Source organism: Macrosteles quadrilineatus, unplaced genomic scaffold (genome assembly GCF_028750875.1).
Source record: "Macrosteles quadrilineatus isolate MER2022 unplaced genomic scaffold, UCM_ALF_1.0 Scaffold_13__1_contigs__length_4303367, whole genome shotgun sequence".
Taxonomy (NCBI): Eukaryota; Metazoa; Arthropoda; class Insecta; order Hemiptera; family Cicadellidae; genus Macrosteles; species Macrosteles quadrilineatus.
In genome coordinates this window covers 945,026-964,411 of record NW_026542606.1, presented here as the reverse complement: position 1 = coordinate 964,411, position 19,386 = coordinate 945,026, and the positions used below count along the sequence as shown (strand labels likewise).

General features: G+C 39.1%; 1 protein-coding gene across 1 annotated transcript in view; it reads right to left on the bottom strand.

The window, feature by feature from the left end:
• LOC129004963 (uncharacterized) overlaps window positions 1-19,386 on the bottom strand; it is a 106,819-nt gene that overhangs the window by 9,258 nt on the left and 78,175 nt on the right. The window contains exons 5-6 of the mRNA XM_054433691.1: window positions 983-1,066; window positions 20-155 (exon numbers count right to left, since the gene is read on the bottom strand). Coding sequence (XP_054289666.1) covers window positions 20-155; window positions 983-1,066 — 220 coding nt within the window. The remainder of the gene's footprint in view (window positions 1-19; window positions 156-982; window positions 1,067-19,386) is intronic.

Genomic DNA, 19,386 nt, shown 5'->3' with positions numbered 1-19,386 from the left:
GTTTACTTATTAGGCCTACCATACACGTTCCATCCCGGACTGAAGGCCGAGCCTTGAGGCCGGAACTGCACAGTTTGGCCGGAGTCGTGACCTCCCCACACACGCTCAGTCCGGAACTGCACAGTTTGGCAGGAGTCGCCTTGCCTCCTCTTGGTCTAATAGGAAGTTAAGCTCACTGAAGTACCACTTTTGTGAAGGTTTTACTTTTTTAACTCTTTTCTAAATGCACTCCGTAAGTTGTTTATTTTTTCACCACAGTGTCCTTTGTTCCTTTTGTGTCAGATTTGTTCATAAATCTAATAACTCTTTATAAGCTGCTTCCCTCGTGTACCTTTTGTGGTATACTTATAAGTATACTTTGCTTATTGAAGTAAATAAGTCACATGCACATGCGATAATGCTGAAAATGTGGTGGGTGGGGGGAAGCAGCACTGTCTTGGACTGCGGGATTTGCCATACACGTTCAATTCGGTGTCAAGGCCGGCGGCCTTGAGGCCTGGCCGGATGTGTTTCCCATCCGGCCGTCCGGCCAACGATCTGCCTGAAGGAATCGACACACACGTTCAGTTTTTCCTTCAGTCCAGGACTGTACAGTCCGGGGCTGAAGGAAAACCGGAACGTGTATGGTAGGCCTTAGTACAGTTTTATATATATTTAAAACACAGCAATTGATGTTGCAAACAAATGTTGTTTATATAATTAAGGGACACAAGAACTATTGAGTTTGCTCAGAGCCTTATGTGTTTTAACTGGGAAAAACACAACTGTAGAGTATTTTTCCTTGTGACTTGGACATTGATCATATTAATTTACATCAAGAACAAGCGCTTACTCAATCAGCAGTTTTTATTGGACAAAGCAGCGAAGAATCGCCACTATCTTTTCTGCGTTCTGTTCCCGTGCAGAGGCACGAGCAGAACAACTAGTATTTTGTAAACACAATATTGTGCCACGTTTACAACAATCAAGATTATAAAATTACCTTCCCTTGTTGTGATGTAGCATTGCAGCATGAAGACGGGGCATATTTCCAATCTTCCTTTCCTTCAATCCCGCAACATTTAAACTGAAATTCATTAAAGCCAATTAAAGAACATTAATCCATCAGGTCTTAATTTTATTGTGAGCACAATGGAATTGTCTTCCATGGCCTCTGTCTCAAGAAAGTTAAATACAATTGAACAAATTTGCAAAGCAAAAACCAACTACTGTATGCTATACTATTATTTACTGATTTCAGTTGCTCTTATTACCAAAATTGAGTTTAATAAAGTATTCGATTCAATTTTTCAGTATTCAAAATATGTGGTCGTGGTGTATGTATGAAAAAGCATCTCCCATATTTTGCATATAGGGTGCAGAGAGAGGAAAAGAGAGGTTTCTAGCTTTTTATGTTCTACAAATCAAGCACCACAGAACTAGACGTAAAACCAAATAGGTTTTACAATTAGTATCTTTTTCTTTACAAGTTGTCTATGGTACAGTAACAAAGGATTTACAATACAACAGCTCTAATTTCTTGACTTACCAGATACTTTGAATAGTTACCATATTTTCCCATTACAAGACAATGTAGAAATTAGAAATATTAATATATATATTAATATATAATATATATTGGTTACGGGGATAATAAAAAAAAATTATAAATTTAAAATTCCCATGTTATTCTTATGGAAAATAAATAAACTCTTGTAGTTTACTTGTTTATGAATATATATTAACCAATTTTTGTTTATTTCATACTAAGCTATCAACATTGCAATAAAAAAAACACACCTCTATATCTTACATGTAGCAGCAAACCTTTGTACTCACTAAAATTAATGTTATTTAGATAGGAAATAAATGTGACAATTTTTATGAAATGTTTTGGTAGAAATCCAGCCAGGTAAATGGAAATTTGCTTAGTCTGCAGGCTTGCTGCGGCGGGGTTATTTTTAAATAACTACCGGTATCTTATTAAAACAAAACTTATCAAATCTTATCTATACATCAATTTTGAGCCATGTTTGGGAACACCACCTCAATTAGTTTGTTTGTTGAATTTGTAAAATTGGCAGGGAATGTAATGTATCCAGGGGATGGTTAACAGATATTTCACTATTTTCAATTACGAGCAATTGTTTGGAAAAAACTTCTCCAGATTAGTTGTTCTGCAATTCTACTTGCATGTTAATGTTTACCCGGTTGATGGCTCGACAAAGAGACCTCCTAGCCACTCTGTAAGCATCCGACTTACGACGTCTGTCTACAGGTTCTCTGGCCCTGGTAGCAAGTCTTCTGGTCCGCAATCTCGGCAGACAACCAGTACACAGGTTGCTTATTGCACCGGGATCTAAGTATCAGTCCCATCATGTTTGTAACTAACGCCTCTGCGTGAGCCACGCTAGTTACGGGGGGAACCACCGGTGTTCCTCGTAAGATGGCTTCATTGAATTTTGCCACGTCCAATTTTTTAATATTCCATCGAACGGGCACTTGACGAAACGCGGCTACTTGTCTCTGATGACCATCCAGGTCATCAAAAATAATGTACTGGTGGTCACTGCCCGTGTAATCCTCCAGGACTCTCCAGGCTCTGATCCTTGGCAAAAGGGACTCAGATGCAAGGGTTATGTCTGGGATTGTTCCCCGCATCCCAGGGCGTCGGAAAGTTGGCGTGTTTCCCTCGTTGACGACAACAAGTCCGGCTCTGGCAGCAAAGTCCAGAATGTACTTGCCCCGGGAATTGGTGAGGGTCATTCCCCACTCGACAGCCCTAGCATTAAAATCCCCACCCACGACAACATGTCCTGTGGTATTGCACACGCTGTCTTCCAGCGGTCTATCTTCTCACGAAATTCACGGATGGCCTCGTTGGGAGTGAGGTAGACACTAAAGTAAGTGACACCCCGGCACCGAACCCAAATGAAACCTCGGCCCTTCGGGTGACCCCGTACTTGCACTTTCGCTGCATTACGCGCCCAGAATGCAGCAGTACCAAGACTATCAGGGAACCAAAAAGATGGGTCCCTATCACGGTACTGGTACTGTTCGCTGACTAAGAGCGCGTCGACATCGTGTTCTAGGGCAAGCTGACATAGAAGTGGGTCAGCCGACCTGGATCGCTCAAGATTGCACTGAAGGATTCTTATCTTCGTGAAAGTGCTTTCGCTTGCTGTAGTGCAGATTTGAATACACTACACTGTCCAGACCCAGCTATATGCTTCAAGTGTTTGTCAGCGAGCCCATTTTCTTTGCAAAGGAAACAGGACTCGACTTGGCAGTCCTTACGGACGTGACCGACCTCCCCGCACCGAAGGCAGTTCTTGCTTCGGTCGGGTCCCTTGCAGTTTCGGGAGGAATGGCCGAAACAGAGGCATTTAAAACACCTCTTCACTTCCACTCTCCGTCTGAGCCTGCAGTTGACCCAGCCGACTCTCAGATGCTGGAGTTCCAGCAGCTTAGTGGCATGTGCGTCTGCCATTTCGGCGACCGCCATCCGCTGCTGACTCCTATTCGGTTTTGTGAGCCACACCTTAAGAAAAGCCGTTTGCCCGCCAAGCTCGGGGACAGCTTTCTTCAGGGCCTCAACAACATCAACCTCCGTCGACATACAATCAATGTCTCGAACTTTGACTGATGTCTTTGGTTCAAGAGCATGGACGGAGCCCTGGCCTTCAACAGCTGCCTTGAGTTCGGCAGTAAAGGCTGCTTTGTCTTTCGACTTACCCAGTTCAAGGAGAACGTCCCCATCCCGGGTTCGTCTATACGACTGTACAACCGTATCGGTCTGCTCTGGCTTAGCCTTGGCCTTAATTGCACCCAAGACCTCGGCAAAAGATCTCCCCCCTGAGGGCTTGACCAGGATTGCCTCTGTCCTGGGCTTTTTTGGCCGGGACTTTTTTGGAGCAGAGACCGAGCCGGGCCCAGTTTGGGCCACGCCGGTCGGCTGTGCCTTCACTGCCACATTCTTTATAGAGGCGACCTCTGCCTCGATTGCCTCTTCTCCTTTCGGGAACGGCGTTTTTCCCACGCAGCCCCAGGTGTCTCTACAACTGACCCCTTTCGGGAACTTCCCTGAAGGGGGATCGTGCTGTGGCTGTTGGTTCTTTACAGGAGCTGCAGCTATGTCCGAAAAGGATCTGGGCACAGCAGACAATAGGTCCGTCTGAGCCGCTTTGGCCTTTACCGTGGTCCTTTTGGTCTGGATGCCTTCTTCTCTTTTTTGAGGACTGTCCGATGTGGAAGGCCTTTTACGTTTCTTAGAAGGCAGTGTTCTTTCGTCAGACAGAGACACAACCTTCTCGGCAATCTTCTCCATGGCTGCCTTGCTCACCACCCGGCAGGCAAAAACGAAGCCAAGGTCATCCTCCAGTTTGGCCATGCCGTTTTTGACCACTTTATTTATGGCTCTCTGGGTCTGGAAGGTGTCCAGCATAGCATTGATCGTAGCTTCCATGTCTTGGAGCCGGGTTCCAATGTCACTCTCTGCGTCAAGATATTCCTGACGCAGAAGCACCATCTCAGAGCCTTCCGACCTCAACGGTGCTGCGAATGGCTCCTCAGGCATCCCTACAACAGAACTGATCGCCAGGGTAGTTGCTGGCAACGCCAGCTCGACACCTGCATCTCCGACGTTTTCCGCACCGTTCCCAGCTCCACTTGACGAAGGAGCTCCTAAATGGGGGAACTCCTTAGTGCATTTGAAGGTGGCAGGTGGGGGAGATGTCCTCACGTTTTTCGGTGGTGGCGACCGCTGAACTTTGGAGCTACGGACAAAAGCGTTCCGCTCCACTTCCAACGTCTTTTCTGGCTCATTTGAGCTCTTGATCAAAAATGGTTTTGAGGGGTTTTATTTAAAGCCATCGTGTTTATTCCAGCGCATCGTGCGGCAAGGAGCGGCCCGGAATCAGTCAGGAACGGGTATATCCTCGGGGACAAAAACCGGGGGTCGCCCGTCGCAATGCGGAGCCCGACCTCTTCATCCATGCCGCACTCCCTGACCAAGGACCGAAGTGGCTGGCTTCTCACGACCCACTAAGAATACCCATCGGCAGTGCAGAGCACACATCAACCCCTGCAACACAACAGGGGCACTCCCAGGGACTCCCAGTGAGTTCGTCGGTCACCCTTATAGTTGCCTCTTACGACAAGCCCGAGAAGGCTGCGGTGCTATTCTAACCCGGTACCGCACGGGGCATCGTGGATTGGGTGTTGTCATTCTCAATTGTACTAATATTTTTTTGGCAATCATCAAGCACATGTCCTCAATCAAAATTAATGCTTCATTATGAATTTCTTCGTTCATTTGCAAGACTTCATTAGATGTTCTAAGTCGCATCTGATACAATATATCTTCAGCCATATGATCCTTATAATTGATTGTTCCATAAATCAATCGGGTTTGATGGGAAGCATGTAGACAAAATTGTAGAAAACAATGTCTGTATTTGTTTAGCACTTGACGAAATCACTCCATTTTCGAGCATGTCTCAATGAGTGTCATTCTCTAGCAATCCCAAACGTTCTTCTCTATTATATGTGACGCACAACATACCATTAACAGTACGTAGATATTGGAATGATGTTGGGCCACGAACATTGACTAATAATAAACTCAAATAAAAACACTCGTCTTGGCTGGGATGGGCTGTATAAAGACGTTCTAGTGCATCAGTGGAAAATACTTGTGGATAACCTGGAACTGGCTTTCCTTGTTAACCTAGTTGAAATTTCTTTGTCGATTGATTCCAGGTAAAATATCTTGGCATTCTGGAGTATAGCTAAGTTCGAGCAAATTCATCATTCAGGCAAATTTCAAAGAAGCTGATCAGTGGTGTCAATGGCAGCCTGTTTGGTTGTTGTACTATACATTCTCCGTTGTAAAGTACACTCTTTGGCCATTTTAAAATTCAAATTCAAATTATTTATTAACTCATAACATCTTTTGTAGTACAATGTACATAGATAGGAGTTTTGTCAATATTTTTAAAACTAATACTACACTGATATATTTGATATAACTAATTACAATTATTCAAACTTTAAAAATTAATAGTAATACTTTACAAAAAGAAAAAATATCTGTCAATTCTTAAAACTAAGCTCAAACTACATGACGAAATACCAGTCTGGTCTGTATCAGGACAGGATATAGGATTTGTCCTGTATATAATTCTACTACAGCACAAAAAAATACTAATAATAATAATAAATAAAATAAAAATAATAAGGACTCTTTCTTGAACCATGGCACAACTTACCCTACAAAATTATCCAGAAAAGATTCTTCAATGCTATAGTAAGATTTTTCCAATAATAATTTATGTAAGGTTTTGAAGGTATTTTTTGATGAATTTTTGCATATGGTTTTTGATAGCCTGTTAAAAATTTTGATTGCCATGTAATTTGGACTATTTTCATACAAAGAAAGTCTATGGTGTGGATATTGAAATAAGTGTGAGTGGCGTGTGTAATAGTGAACCAAAAAATGGGTTCACGAGTCAGAGCCTAATGATGTGAAAGCCGGGCCCATTGTAGGTAGAGACCAGATCCGTAGCGGAGCCTAATGACAGGGATTCGCAGGGAATTTCTGTTGAGACGTTGGTAACAACCAGTAACAGTCTGGAAACCCATGTGAAGCCACTGCTGCTGACATACGCACTTCCATACAATAGGATGATCGTGAAAAAAGGCTGAACCAAAACGTCCAAAACGATTATTTTTCCCGTATTTCATTGTCCCAATGCTCGCCTATGATAATCTATCTAAGTTTATTGATTTATAAACACAACAATCCACGTTTGTATGAAATCAGAAAATGGAAGTCTTTAGTGAAATATATTTTTCTGTGTGCATTATTATAATTCAATTAAGATTTATGACATAAAATAACCGGGTAGGCCTATTTATAACCGGATGAATGCCTATTTTGCATAAATGCCCGATAATTAGGGATGGTGATTTTTGGATAGGATAATTTTAACTAAACTTATTTAAATAGTACAGTTATTGAAACTAAAATGTATTTAGAGGTACTGATTAGTAGATATAAAAATCGTATGTGTGTGCTGGATTTAATCGTGGCTGTAAACAAAGAATATTCTTTCCGTTATTCTTCCACTCTATAATAATCTAACTGTAAAATGTTGAAAATAATATTTTGCAATTAGCTCGTAATATTATTTATGTTAACAGCTATGGTTTTTAATTTACATTTTGTGTTGTTGCGATTTTTGAAATCAGTTTCATTACAATGCGTTTATATTTACTAGGTAGGAAGGATTTACTAGTATTTTATTATATTTACTAGTAGGAAAACGTAGTTTTTTTTCTTTGGGCATAGTTTTGAACTGAAAATTTGATTTGTTCTGCTTTCATTACCAAACAAATAGCTACCATCCAAACTTTACTAATAACATCCAATAAATCACCAGTTTCTCGATGAAAAGTGCCATCAACCAAAAATATTAGTGCGACTGACATTTTTTTTCAATTTAGAATACTGTAATGGATTTTGCTGTCGGGAAATCCGTGCCTTGGAGTGAACGCCTCAAATGACTCATTGACTGTATCTTTGGAACATTGTAATCTATTTTTAAATTCATCAAGTCATAAAAGGGTTTTAGTCATGATAATGAGTTGGTCTTATGCGAGGAAGTGGAGTGATTGTACATAATTGTTAACATAATACAGTATAGATATTTCATGGTCATATTCAATACACACGGCGACCAGTGAGTATAACACAAGACAGTGATATCACCGCGAACCGTACTCAACGACTGACGGTTTGCTTGATGGCAAAAAAACTAGTAACCCACGGCAAAAAACTATTTCTGATAATTATGTTGGAACTGTGGCTAATTAGTTATATTTATATTCTACGCATAATTTTGTCGTTAAAATTGTAATAACATGGGGTTTATCAGTAAAATATCTTTGTTATGATACTACTTTGTTACGTGCATAATTTATATGTTGTTTTAAGTTTTTTGATGATTTTTTCATGTTTTATGAGCCTTTTTACCATTTTTACATATTTTTTAAATATGGTGTTGTGGGTAATGAAACTGTTCGGAATTTAATGAGGAACCATATTTAAACATTAGTTTTTAACAAATAATAAAAATAAAGGAGCTAATTAGATAAAACCGGCATCATGTCACGTTAAACCTGCCTCCTACCAGGTCTGAGTTGGAGACCAAACACCATTGTTCTTTTGGGCCCGAACCATCTCATTTGGGCTCGGACTTGACTCGTGAACCCACCGGGACTAATGATCAGAGCCGGGACTATCTGTAATTGGACTCGTGAACCCAACTTTTAAAACCGGGTTTTATCCCTGCACTAATTGTGTGCCGCCTATCAGTTTGGTCCGCGGCTTATATAGTCTCGAGCTCGTGAACCCGATTTTTTAAGTCGCGGCCCAAATACCGGTTATTTCCGGATTCTGGGCTCGGACTACGATAGTCCCGAGCTCGTGAACCGCCCCTAAATGTTGTACAAGAGAAATTGGTCATGAATCTAATAACAAACATAATTTAAATACATCATGGAACTATTGATAGATTACTAACTTACCAACATATTATTATGTTTCCGTCTGTTGTTAATAATTGTCAGTTTCATTAATTTTCTGCCTGAATTTAAATCAATTTTACTCATAATTTTGTTTTCATTCAAGTGCTTTTGACAATTAAAATGAGCTTAAACCCCTTTTTTTGTTTCAAAACTGCAAAATTCGATACCCCCGATGTTTGCCCCCCCCCCCCAGGATTTGGTGAGAATGAAGGCACTGTTTGATCTTCCATTGCCATTTAGTGGATCGGCGATAAAGTGGATAACCATGATTCCCAGTAATAGTTTCCGGTATTAATTGTTTTTCATTTTAGCGAATTTCCCATATAGGGAATAAGCTATTACCGTAGGTCTCATGGTAAGACCTAGACCCGGGACCGATTTAATTTTTCGTTTTGAGGTCCCCAGAGGCCAAAAACACCATCCGTTCAAATTCATATATATATATATATATGTGTCCGTTAGCGCGATAACTCGAGCAAAATTGATCCGATTTTGATGAAATTTGGTACAAACGTGTAAACTTACATTTATTCGAACGAGTTCGCGAACCAGCATAATCGGACCATGGGATCAGGGGTTTATGGGGGGTTTTATGGGGTAAAAATGGGTTTTTCTCATTTTTGACCCTAAAAACTTAAAATTTCTAAATTTCTCTCTAGACCATTTTGAAGAGCTTAAAAAAACAAATAATTTAGTATATTGAAGTGTTTTTGAATGTTCATTGACTACGGAGAAAATTAAAAAAATTGTAAATTTAAAATTCCCATGTTATTCTTATGGAGAATAAATAAACTGTTCTAGTTTGCTTGTTTATGGATATATTTTAATCAAATTTGGCAATTTGGTTTATTTCATACTAAGCTATCAATATTTCAATTGAAAAAACACATCTCAACATCTTCCCCGTAGCAGCAAACCTAACTACTCACTAAAATTAATGTTATTTAAATAGGAAATAAATCTGAAAATTTATAGGGAATATTTTAGTAGAAATCAAGCCAGGTAAATGGAAATTCGCTTAGGATGCAGGTTTGCTGCGACGGGGGTATTTTTTTTTTTTATCAAATTAGTAAAAAATCAATTGGATGGATTATAAATTTCCTTACATAAAACCCTTCTCCTGGCACTAAGGCACACTACAAAAAAAAGGATCATCCAATTCGGTGCACTCGATCTTTAGTTATGGAATACCATAAAAAAGGGATTCATTTTAATCCATTGTAAGAAAGTGAGTTAACCCTGTACCTACGGTGATCATCTACACAGACACTCTGTTCACATTACACTTTAGTCGACCTTGGTGTCAACAGAGTTGAACAGTAGCATGAGCATCGATTTTCAAATTCCTTAACCAGCTGACGTGAGCTAGGCGATGACCGGTAGGGCTGACTTCTGAGAAACAACTTTAACCTATAAGCCACACACCCTATCGGTGATCAGCCAATGAGAAGGTCTGATGAAGAAGATGGAGGGGTGACAAGTCTTGGAGTTGGAGGACCTAAGAGGAAAAATCGAGGAGATTACCGCGGGCTAAAACGAAGATCGGAGTGCGTTGGACTGTGTGTGTGCTTCGCATCAGGGACCATAGCAGTATGTAAAAAAAAAACATAACTAAATTTATAAAGATGTAAAACAATCAAGTCATATAATTTGTTATTAACTCGATCTTTTGAATTTTCTTTTTTCTTTTCTCATAAATTTACGTTGTAACTTTTTCTTTTTGTTGTTGCTCTTTGTTTTTTTTTTGTTTCAAATTTCTTATTTGGTGTTGTCACCCTAGTAACCTCTTTGTTTTCTAAATTTATTTGTTTTATTACACGTTTAGTCACACCTAAAGCAGTCTTATGTCTCTTTCAACCTTTCACCTCTCGACAACTAACAGCTAAGCGAGTGTAAACTTTAAGAGACCTTATTTTAGGAGAGGCGTGGTTCTCGCATTATATAGATCGAGTCTGCTCCGCTCAACATTGCAAGCAGACATCTGCATAGTATTACAATTACGGCCACCTTTAACTCCAGGCCGCGGCTTTTGAAGTGGCAACGTCGCAAGTAGGGTTGTAACAGCTGTTTTGTTTTGAAGCAGATAATGGTATTTATATCTATCTCTAGAAGCTCCCGAACTGCAGTTTAAGGTGGCCGTGATTACGTATATGATCAAAGCATATTATATAGAACTTATATTACTATATAGGTAGTCTATATTATTATATTATTATCTATATATTACTATGCATTATATTGCTATACAGTCAAAGTATTCCTCATGTATGACACTACAGAGGGCCCACGGACGATGAGTGTCACTTCTGGTGCTGCCCAAGGTTCCATACTCGGCCCAGACCTCTGGAATGTCGCGTATGACAGCCTCCTGAGGTCTGAAATGCCTGAGGAAACCGTTTTGGTTGGGTACGCGGACGACGTTGCAGTTTTGATAGCTGCACGTAGCGTTGAGCTGGCTCAGCTAAAGCTGAACCGAGTTATGCGTACTATAAACGCATGGATGACAGACCACGGTCTCTCGCTTGCTTTGAGCAAAACTGAGATCGTGATATTAAAAAAAAAACGGATTGACACCATTGTGCCGTTGAGGGTAGGGGCCGTCGAAGTCCAGACCGTTCGTTCTGCCAAGTACCTTGGGATTATGGTGGACAGCAAGCTTAGCTGGCGGGATCAGATTTTCCGTACGGTAGACAAGACCGCTAGGGTGGTCTCCTCTCTTAGCCGGTTGATGGCCAATGTCGGAGGGCCTCGGTCCAGCCGTAGAAGGCTGTTAATGTCTTCTGTCCAGTCCGTACTCTTGTACGGTGCTGAGGTGTGGGCAGACGCTCTCAATAAAAGGAGGTATATAGGATGCGGCTCGCCCGAGTGCAGCGTCAGGCAGCACTAAGAGTTGCATCCGCCTACCGAACAGTGTCCGAACCCGCCGTCCTGGTGGTTGCTGGAGTCATCCCCATCAAACTTTTGGCGGCGGAGAGAAAAGCAATTTATCGGCGCCGTGGGGAGGACCAGGCACAAATAGAGGAACGCACCCGCACCTACCAGCTGTGGCAGGAGAGCTGGGAACAGGAGACTCGGGGACGCTGGACCAGGCGACTGATACAGCAAGTCCAACCTTGGGTTCGGCGGTGCGGAGAGGTGGACTTCTACCTCACCCAATTTCTGACGGGTCACGGCTTTTTCCGGTCGTACCTGTTCAGGATGGGCAAAGCCGTGTCACCCGATTGCATATACTGCCCAGGCATTCCCGATGACGTGGAACATACCTTTTGCCACTACCGATGATGATGGAGGGTGAGGACAATTGGACCTTTGTGTCACATTACATCCAGGGTATTCTCCGCGCCAAGAAGCTCGACCTTGACCGGGATGCGGTGTAGGTCATGAAGTATCCAAATGCCAAAAACCGTGAGAGCCCTGAGGGCTTAGGTCACATGTTGGCCTGACTTGAAGTAATGTGACAATCAATTCCAGGTCTATGTCCAACAGAGTAGAGGGGGTTTTTTAGTGAGTAGTCTGTGATAGATTCAGGAGTCTCACACTACAGGCTGGCTACCTGTGTGGGTATAAGCATTAACTGTTTACTGTACTGTGTTCTGTTTATCCACAATATACCAGATAGCAGATTTAGAACTCTTTTTCCGCACACGGGCTTATGCCTATGCGGAAAAATATATTTCTTTTTAATTTATATCTGTTTAAATTTTGGAAATAAACGATTTGATTTGATTTGATTTTCCCTCCTCTCCCTTAAAAAAAAAATATAGTCAAAGTATATTGAATAGGAAATAACTCGCATTATACAGGGTGTTTCAGAATTCGTGTCAGATATTTTAGGGTATTGTTCCTGGGCAAGAAACAAATCCAAAAATCATATTAAATTGACCGGAAGTCCTTAGTTACTAACATAGCCGCCATTTTGTTTTTTCGCTTATCAATTGTTTTCTAAAAAGTTGTAAGAAATACAAAACTGAAACTTTGCAAAAACATTTATGACAACTAGACAAAGCTCCAAAAAAATTATGAATATTTTTAAAATTAATGAAAAAAAATGGTGGCCATTTAAAATTTTGTTTCTTAAATAACTCAAAAACCGTTGAATTACAAAAAACTTACAAAGATAACTTTTTTTAGAAAATGTAATTACAAATCGATTTACAACTTAATCTTTAAGATTGGATTAATATTAACTGAGATATGGCAGCTTTAGTAATAAGTGACCGCTGGAGGTTAGATGTAGTGCATGCCGAGGCATGCGGACTATGTCTGCCACAACAATGCAACAGTCTCTGTCCGCTTTGCAAGTTATTTTTAAACAATTTTAGATTATTTCAAACAATAATAAAATACTACATAACCCCAAAAGTGTCTTTTTTATCAATTATCAATCATTAGGATTGCTTAAAAATTGCACACCTTATTACTGTCTTTAAAACATGTTCGCTGCGGGTGGGTCAGTACTGACCCACGGCGATCGCATCGCTCATGCTGCCGGGTCAGTACTAACCCACACTGCAGAGTGCGAGCCTAGCATCAGTCGAAGGTGGACCTATACCACGTTAGCGTAGTGTGTGACTTGCTTTGTTCACCGTTGAGTTGGTTCCCGCGGCTCGCTCCCGCTGTGGCAGCTGGGTCGGTACTGACCCACGTTACTGTAAACGCCCCTCGCTGTGCTACCTTTGTGTGCTTTATGACGTCATATTCAATTTCAATCAACTTTTAAATTATTTTATTTTAATAATATTAACAGTTTAAATCTTTTATATCTTTCATCTTTGTCAAATATTACAATTTTTTTTACTCTGGTTCTTGATGGGTCAGCACTGACCTATGTATATGACGTCACATTATGAAGTCATAATCAATTCCAATCAATTGATACTAGTGTACCTGTTGCTCGAATTCGAGCAATTGCGAAGCATTACAGGCGACTCAAAGATTATGGAAATACTCACGATCTACACAACAGATATAATCAAAATCTTTTGTAAATATCTTATCTTTTTTCAAAAAGTTGATCTTGTTTTTTTAGTGTTTCTAGTGTAAAAAAACATTATTTCTATTTCTTCTACTTGGTTGTGTTCTATGACTTTTTCTATGTTTCCATTGTTTGCAAATCGGTTATTTAAATTATTGCTCAAGAAATGTAGCACAGTGTTAATTCAGTTTTATTTTTAGCCTATATCAAATTGTCCAAGATTTCTCGCTCTTTTCCATTGAAATAATTACACCAACCCAAGTTTCGTCTACAGATGCAATATGCCAAAGAATATCACCTACTTACAATCTCCAAGAAGTGGTAAAAAAGGCAGAAACCAACCCATACAATAGATATATAAGTTAACTCCATAAGAAATAATTTTAAAAGTTACTGTGATATTAGGATTTTCCACTGATTTGGTAATAAACATTATATTGCAAAACATGACACGATGCAGAAGAAAATCAATTTTAATATCAGAAAAATCCATTGCAAATACTGTACTTCATTTTGACAAATTCAATAAATCATAATTTAAATATTAACAGCTGTTGCATTAAAAAGTAGTGTAGAATTATGCATATGGTCGTAATGTAAACAAATCTGAAGAGGCAACTTTAAAGGCTTCTGGGGCAGAGACCCAAGGGAATTTACCTCTTTCCTCTTTTGATGGCTCATCTACAGACCAAGACCTTTCTTTAGAGACCCCTACCAAGTTTCTACGCCCAGCCGTTCTCTCAAATTAGCTCTGACAAAACCCCTTTTTCCTCCATAAGAATAACATGGGATGGGAATTTAAAGGCCACGGGGGCAGAGCCCCAAGGAAATTCACCATGTTTCTCTTTTGATGGCTCATCTACAGACCAAGACCTTTCTTTAGACACCTCTACCGAGTTTCTACGCCCAGCCGTTCTCTCAAAATAGCTGTGACAAAGAAAACAGTTTCAAATTAATATATAGATACCATTTTATGTTGATTATTTTATGATAATGGCTACATATATCTTTAGAACATATATTTTTAGTGACATATATAATGTATTCAGTGACATTTCCATTTTTTTCTGACTCTGGCTCCGGATGGGTCAGTACTGACCCATTAGTATGGCGTCACTTTTTGACGTCATATTCACTTCCGATCATTTTATATAATACTAGCTGTAACCCGCGGGCTTTGCCGCGTTTAACTTCTTAATTTTCAAGATTATCTCGTTCGCATGGCTCAATCACGTCCTGGTTGAAGTTTGTTCGCTACGCTCACTCACCTTTAGGTTGGAGCTCGTTCGCTGCGCTCACTTGCCTTCAGGTTAGCTCGTTCGCTACGCTAACTCGCCTCCAGGATGAAGTTCGTTCGCTACACTCACTCACCTTTTGGTTGCGAATTAGCTGTTGTCATAAATGTAAAAGAAATAATAGTGCTGCACCCTGTTGGTAATCCTTGTAACTTTAATGCTATTGAACATCATAGAACAGAACCAACTTGTTTAGTTGAAACAGCTGTTAAGATTCAATAATTCCATTTCTCATAAGGTTAACATGGGAAACTCCAGAGCCACTGGGGCGGAGCCCGAAAGGATTTTTGAAATAGGAATATGCCTATATGTTAATCGGGAATGTGAGCTATCATCATGCCAAATTTCAGCCCAATCCGACCAGTATTTTTCGCGTTCACTTGTCACAAACATACATCCATACATCCATACATCTATACATCCAAACTTTCTCATTTATAATATTAGTAGGATTGTATTTCAATAAGGACACAAAATGGAATGTTATACAACAATAAAGTTTTTTAGCAATACGATTCGATTTTTTTTATTTCCTTTAGCAGTGAACGTGTTAAAATTCACACTAAACACCCAAACCGTTTAAATCAGCCGTGGTGAAAGTCAACGTAATCAGCTGATTGTATTGTTGTCTGAAGATGTTATGGTTTATTCAATGTAGTCAGTTTTTAACTTTTTACATTCACTTTTAAAGTGTACCGTTTTACTGTAAAAGGTTAGAGGAACTGGGAACTGACTACATTGAATAAACCACGAATAAACAATAACTGTTGCATTGTTGTGGCAGACACTTAGTCCGCATGCCTCGGCATGCACTACGTCTAACCACCAGCGGTCACGTATTACTAAAGCTGCCATATCTCAGTTAATATTCATTTAATATTAAGATTAAGGTGTCAATCGATTTGCAATTACATTTTCCTAAAAAAAGTTATTCTTCTAAATGTTTTTTTTTAACTCAACGGTTTTTTTTATTTATTTAAGAAACAACATTTTAAATGGCCGCCATTTTGTTTTATGAATTTTAAAAAATTTCATAATTTTTTTGTAGTTTAAAAGCGAAAAACCAAAATGGCGGCTGTGTGAGTAACTAAAAATATCCGACGCAAATTCTGAAACACTTTGTATAGATCGAATCTGCTCCGCTCAACACTTTGCAAGCAGACAACTGCATAGTCCTACTATCTTACTAATATTATAAATCTGAAAGTCTGTGAGTTTGTGTGTATGTTTGTGTGTGTGTGTGTGTGTTGCTCAATCACGCATAAACTACTGGCCGGATTGGGCTGAAATTTGGCATGATGATAGCTCACATTCACGATTAACATTAAAGCATATTCTTATCTCAAAAACCCTTTCGGGCTCCGCCCCAGTGGCTCTGTAGTTCCCCATGTTAATCTTATGATTTTTCATATTTTAAAGTAATTAATGAATCTTAACAGCTGTTACAATTAAACAAGTTGGTTCTGTTCTATGATGTTCAATAACATAAAAGTTACAAGTATTACCAACAGGGTGCAGCACTATTATTTTTACTTTCTCCCCCTATACCATAGTATATGGAGAAAGTATTGTTTTCGTCAAAATTTTCGAGTTTGAGTTTTGAGTGGATATATTCGTTTTGGGTCCCCCTGGACCCAAAAAAGTGGTTTTCGAAGTGATGTCTGTGTGTGTGTGTGTGTGTGTGTGTGTGTCTGTGTGTCTGGATGTGTACAGAGCTAGAGACCACACCTGTGGTCCGATTTCGATTAAATTTGGTATGTAAGTTCTAATCCATGGTATCTCCAGGCGTTTTTTTCATTTTTTTGAAATTTTGATTTTTAATGGGGATTTTTCCATAAAAACCCATAAAAAACCGGAAAAATGGGATTTTCTCAAAAACGGCCCGAACGATTTTGATAAAAATTTAGTATGTTGTAGCCGTTTAAATTCTGAATAAAATGGTACAAATCCCATATCTGTAAAAATTACGGTTCAAAAGTTATGGTCAAATATGTTATTTTCCCATAAAAACCCCATAAAATAACGAAAAATAGGTTTTCAGAAAAAGATTCGGGTTTGATTTAACATAGTATGTTATAGTCTTTACAGTTTTGATAGTTTTTTTTAATTTTTTTAAAAATTTTTATTTTTAATGAGGATTTTCCCATAAACCCCCATAAAATAACGGAAAAATATGATTTTCCCAAAAATGCCCCGAACGATTTTGATAAAAATTTAGTATGTTATAGTCCTTTATATTCTGAACAAAATGGTACAAATCCCATTTCTGTAAAAATTACGGTTCAAAAGTTATGGTCAAATATGTTATTTTCCCATAAAAACCCCATAAAATAACGAAAAATAGGTTTTCAGAAAAAGATCCGGGTTTGATTTAACATAGTATGTTATAGTCTTTACAGTTTTGATAGTTTTTTGAAATTTTTTAGAAATTTTTATTTTTAATGAGGATTTTCCCATAAACCCCCATAAAATAACGGAAAAATATGATTTTCCCAAAAATACCCCGAACGATTTTGATAAAAATTTAGTATGTTATAGTCCTTTATATTCTGAACAAAATGGTACAAATCCCATTTCTGTAAAAATTACGGTTCAAAAATTATTGTAAATGATGTCATTTTCCCATAAAATAACAGAAAAATCGGATTTCCCAAAAATGGCCCGAACAATTTTGATAAAGATTTAGCATGTCCTATAGAACATGCTACCTATTGGCCTATTGGTTTGATATGATAATAGTGTGTTTTTTTTTATGTTTATTGTCCTTTAAATTCTGAACAATATTGTACAAATCCCATTTGCGTATATTTACACTCACCACTTACACATGATAAAGGTTGTTGACAAACTTATGGGAGAAAGTATGTGTCAGAATGCTGATACCGTTTATTTTTATTTATGACAACAGCTACTTTCCAACCAAAAGGTGAGTGAGCGTAGCGAAGGAACTTCAACCTGGAGGCGAGTTAGCGTAGCGAACGAGCTAACCTGAAGGCAAGTGAGCGCAGCGAACGAGCTCCAACCTAAAGGTGAGTGAGCGTAGCGAACGAACTTAAACCAGGACGTGAATGAGCCATGCGAATACTTATGAAGTTAAACGGGGCGAAGCCCGCGGGTACAGCTAGTAATATTATAAATGAGAAAGTTTGGATGTATGGATGTATGTTTGTGACAAGTAAACGCGAAAAATACTGGTCGGATTGGGCTGAAATTTGGTATGATGATAGCTCACATTCTCTATCAACATATAGACGCATTCTTATCTCAAAAGTCCTTTAGGGCTCCGCCCCAGTGGCTCTGGAGTTTCCCATGTTAACCTAATCAATCATATTTAAAAGGAATAAAATAATTTTGTCAGATGTTTCAACTATCCAAGTTGGTTCTATGATATTGAATAGCATTAAAAAGTTACAAGGTTTACCAACAGGGTGCAGTACTATTATTTTTTTACATTTATGACAACATCTATTATATCCTATAAAGGCCATAAAGGTTAAATTTTGTTTTAAAAGGCTTATGTGTAACTATTTTATCAACAGATGTAAAGATCAAAATGTTTCTATTTCGTGTTCCGTTCCCGCTGCAAAGCACGGGTACAACAGCTAGTATTACATACAATTCACGTGGTGGGGCACACGGAAGATTTCTCAGGTGCCGTTTGACGTCACTAAATGCTGACGTCATCAACTGCTGCGTCTGAAGAAACAGATAATTTTATAATTTTTCTATTATTAAAACTGTCATAACCTAACCAAACTAACCAAACGTGCTGATAATGGAAAAATCGAATGAAGGTTTACTAATCTAAAAAACAGTTTTGGTTATAAAATAAAATTATAAATGCCTAAAATTCAATTTTATAATTTTTTCATTATAAAATTAAACTGTAATAACCTAACCAAACCAACCAAACTTGCTGATATGAAAAAGATTGTCATAAAGTTATTGCTACCAGCGGGATTCGAACCCGGTACGTCCGGATTTTCAACCCGACACGCTATCCACTACACCATCGAGGCCGATGGTTCACACTTCACATTCGTATCGTTGCGCCGGTTGCGCTAATGGTGTTCCCTCTAAGGCCGGGCGTATGCTGAGACGCACGTGACACAACGCACGCAAGCCACGTTTTGCGGCGCAAGCCACGCAGCACCATTGACTATAGTCAATGGCAGCACACGAATTTTTGACTATCGCATGCTGAGACGCAGCACACTCAACACATGCAGTCGCCACTGATTTTCAGCTGTTGTAAACAGTTGTAATGTTGTAAATTTCGATTGTGGCAATCGTATCGATCGAAATTATTTATCGATTGATTTTTTGGTAAGGCCTATTGTTGTCGATTGCTCAATTTCTCGACATAAAAAGCTGCTTATTTGCATTAGCAGAATTGAAAACAAGCTGTAGGTCGTTTTGAGAGGCTTTATACATACAATATATTTTGTTTTCTAGCTCTGTTTTTGTAATTAATGATTCAATATGACGAAAAATATAGTTCATCACACGGACAAAAAGTGACCTTTTAACTCTCGCTGATTTTCCAAC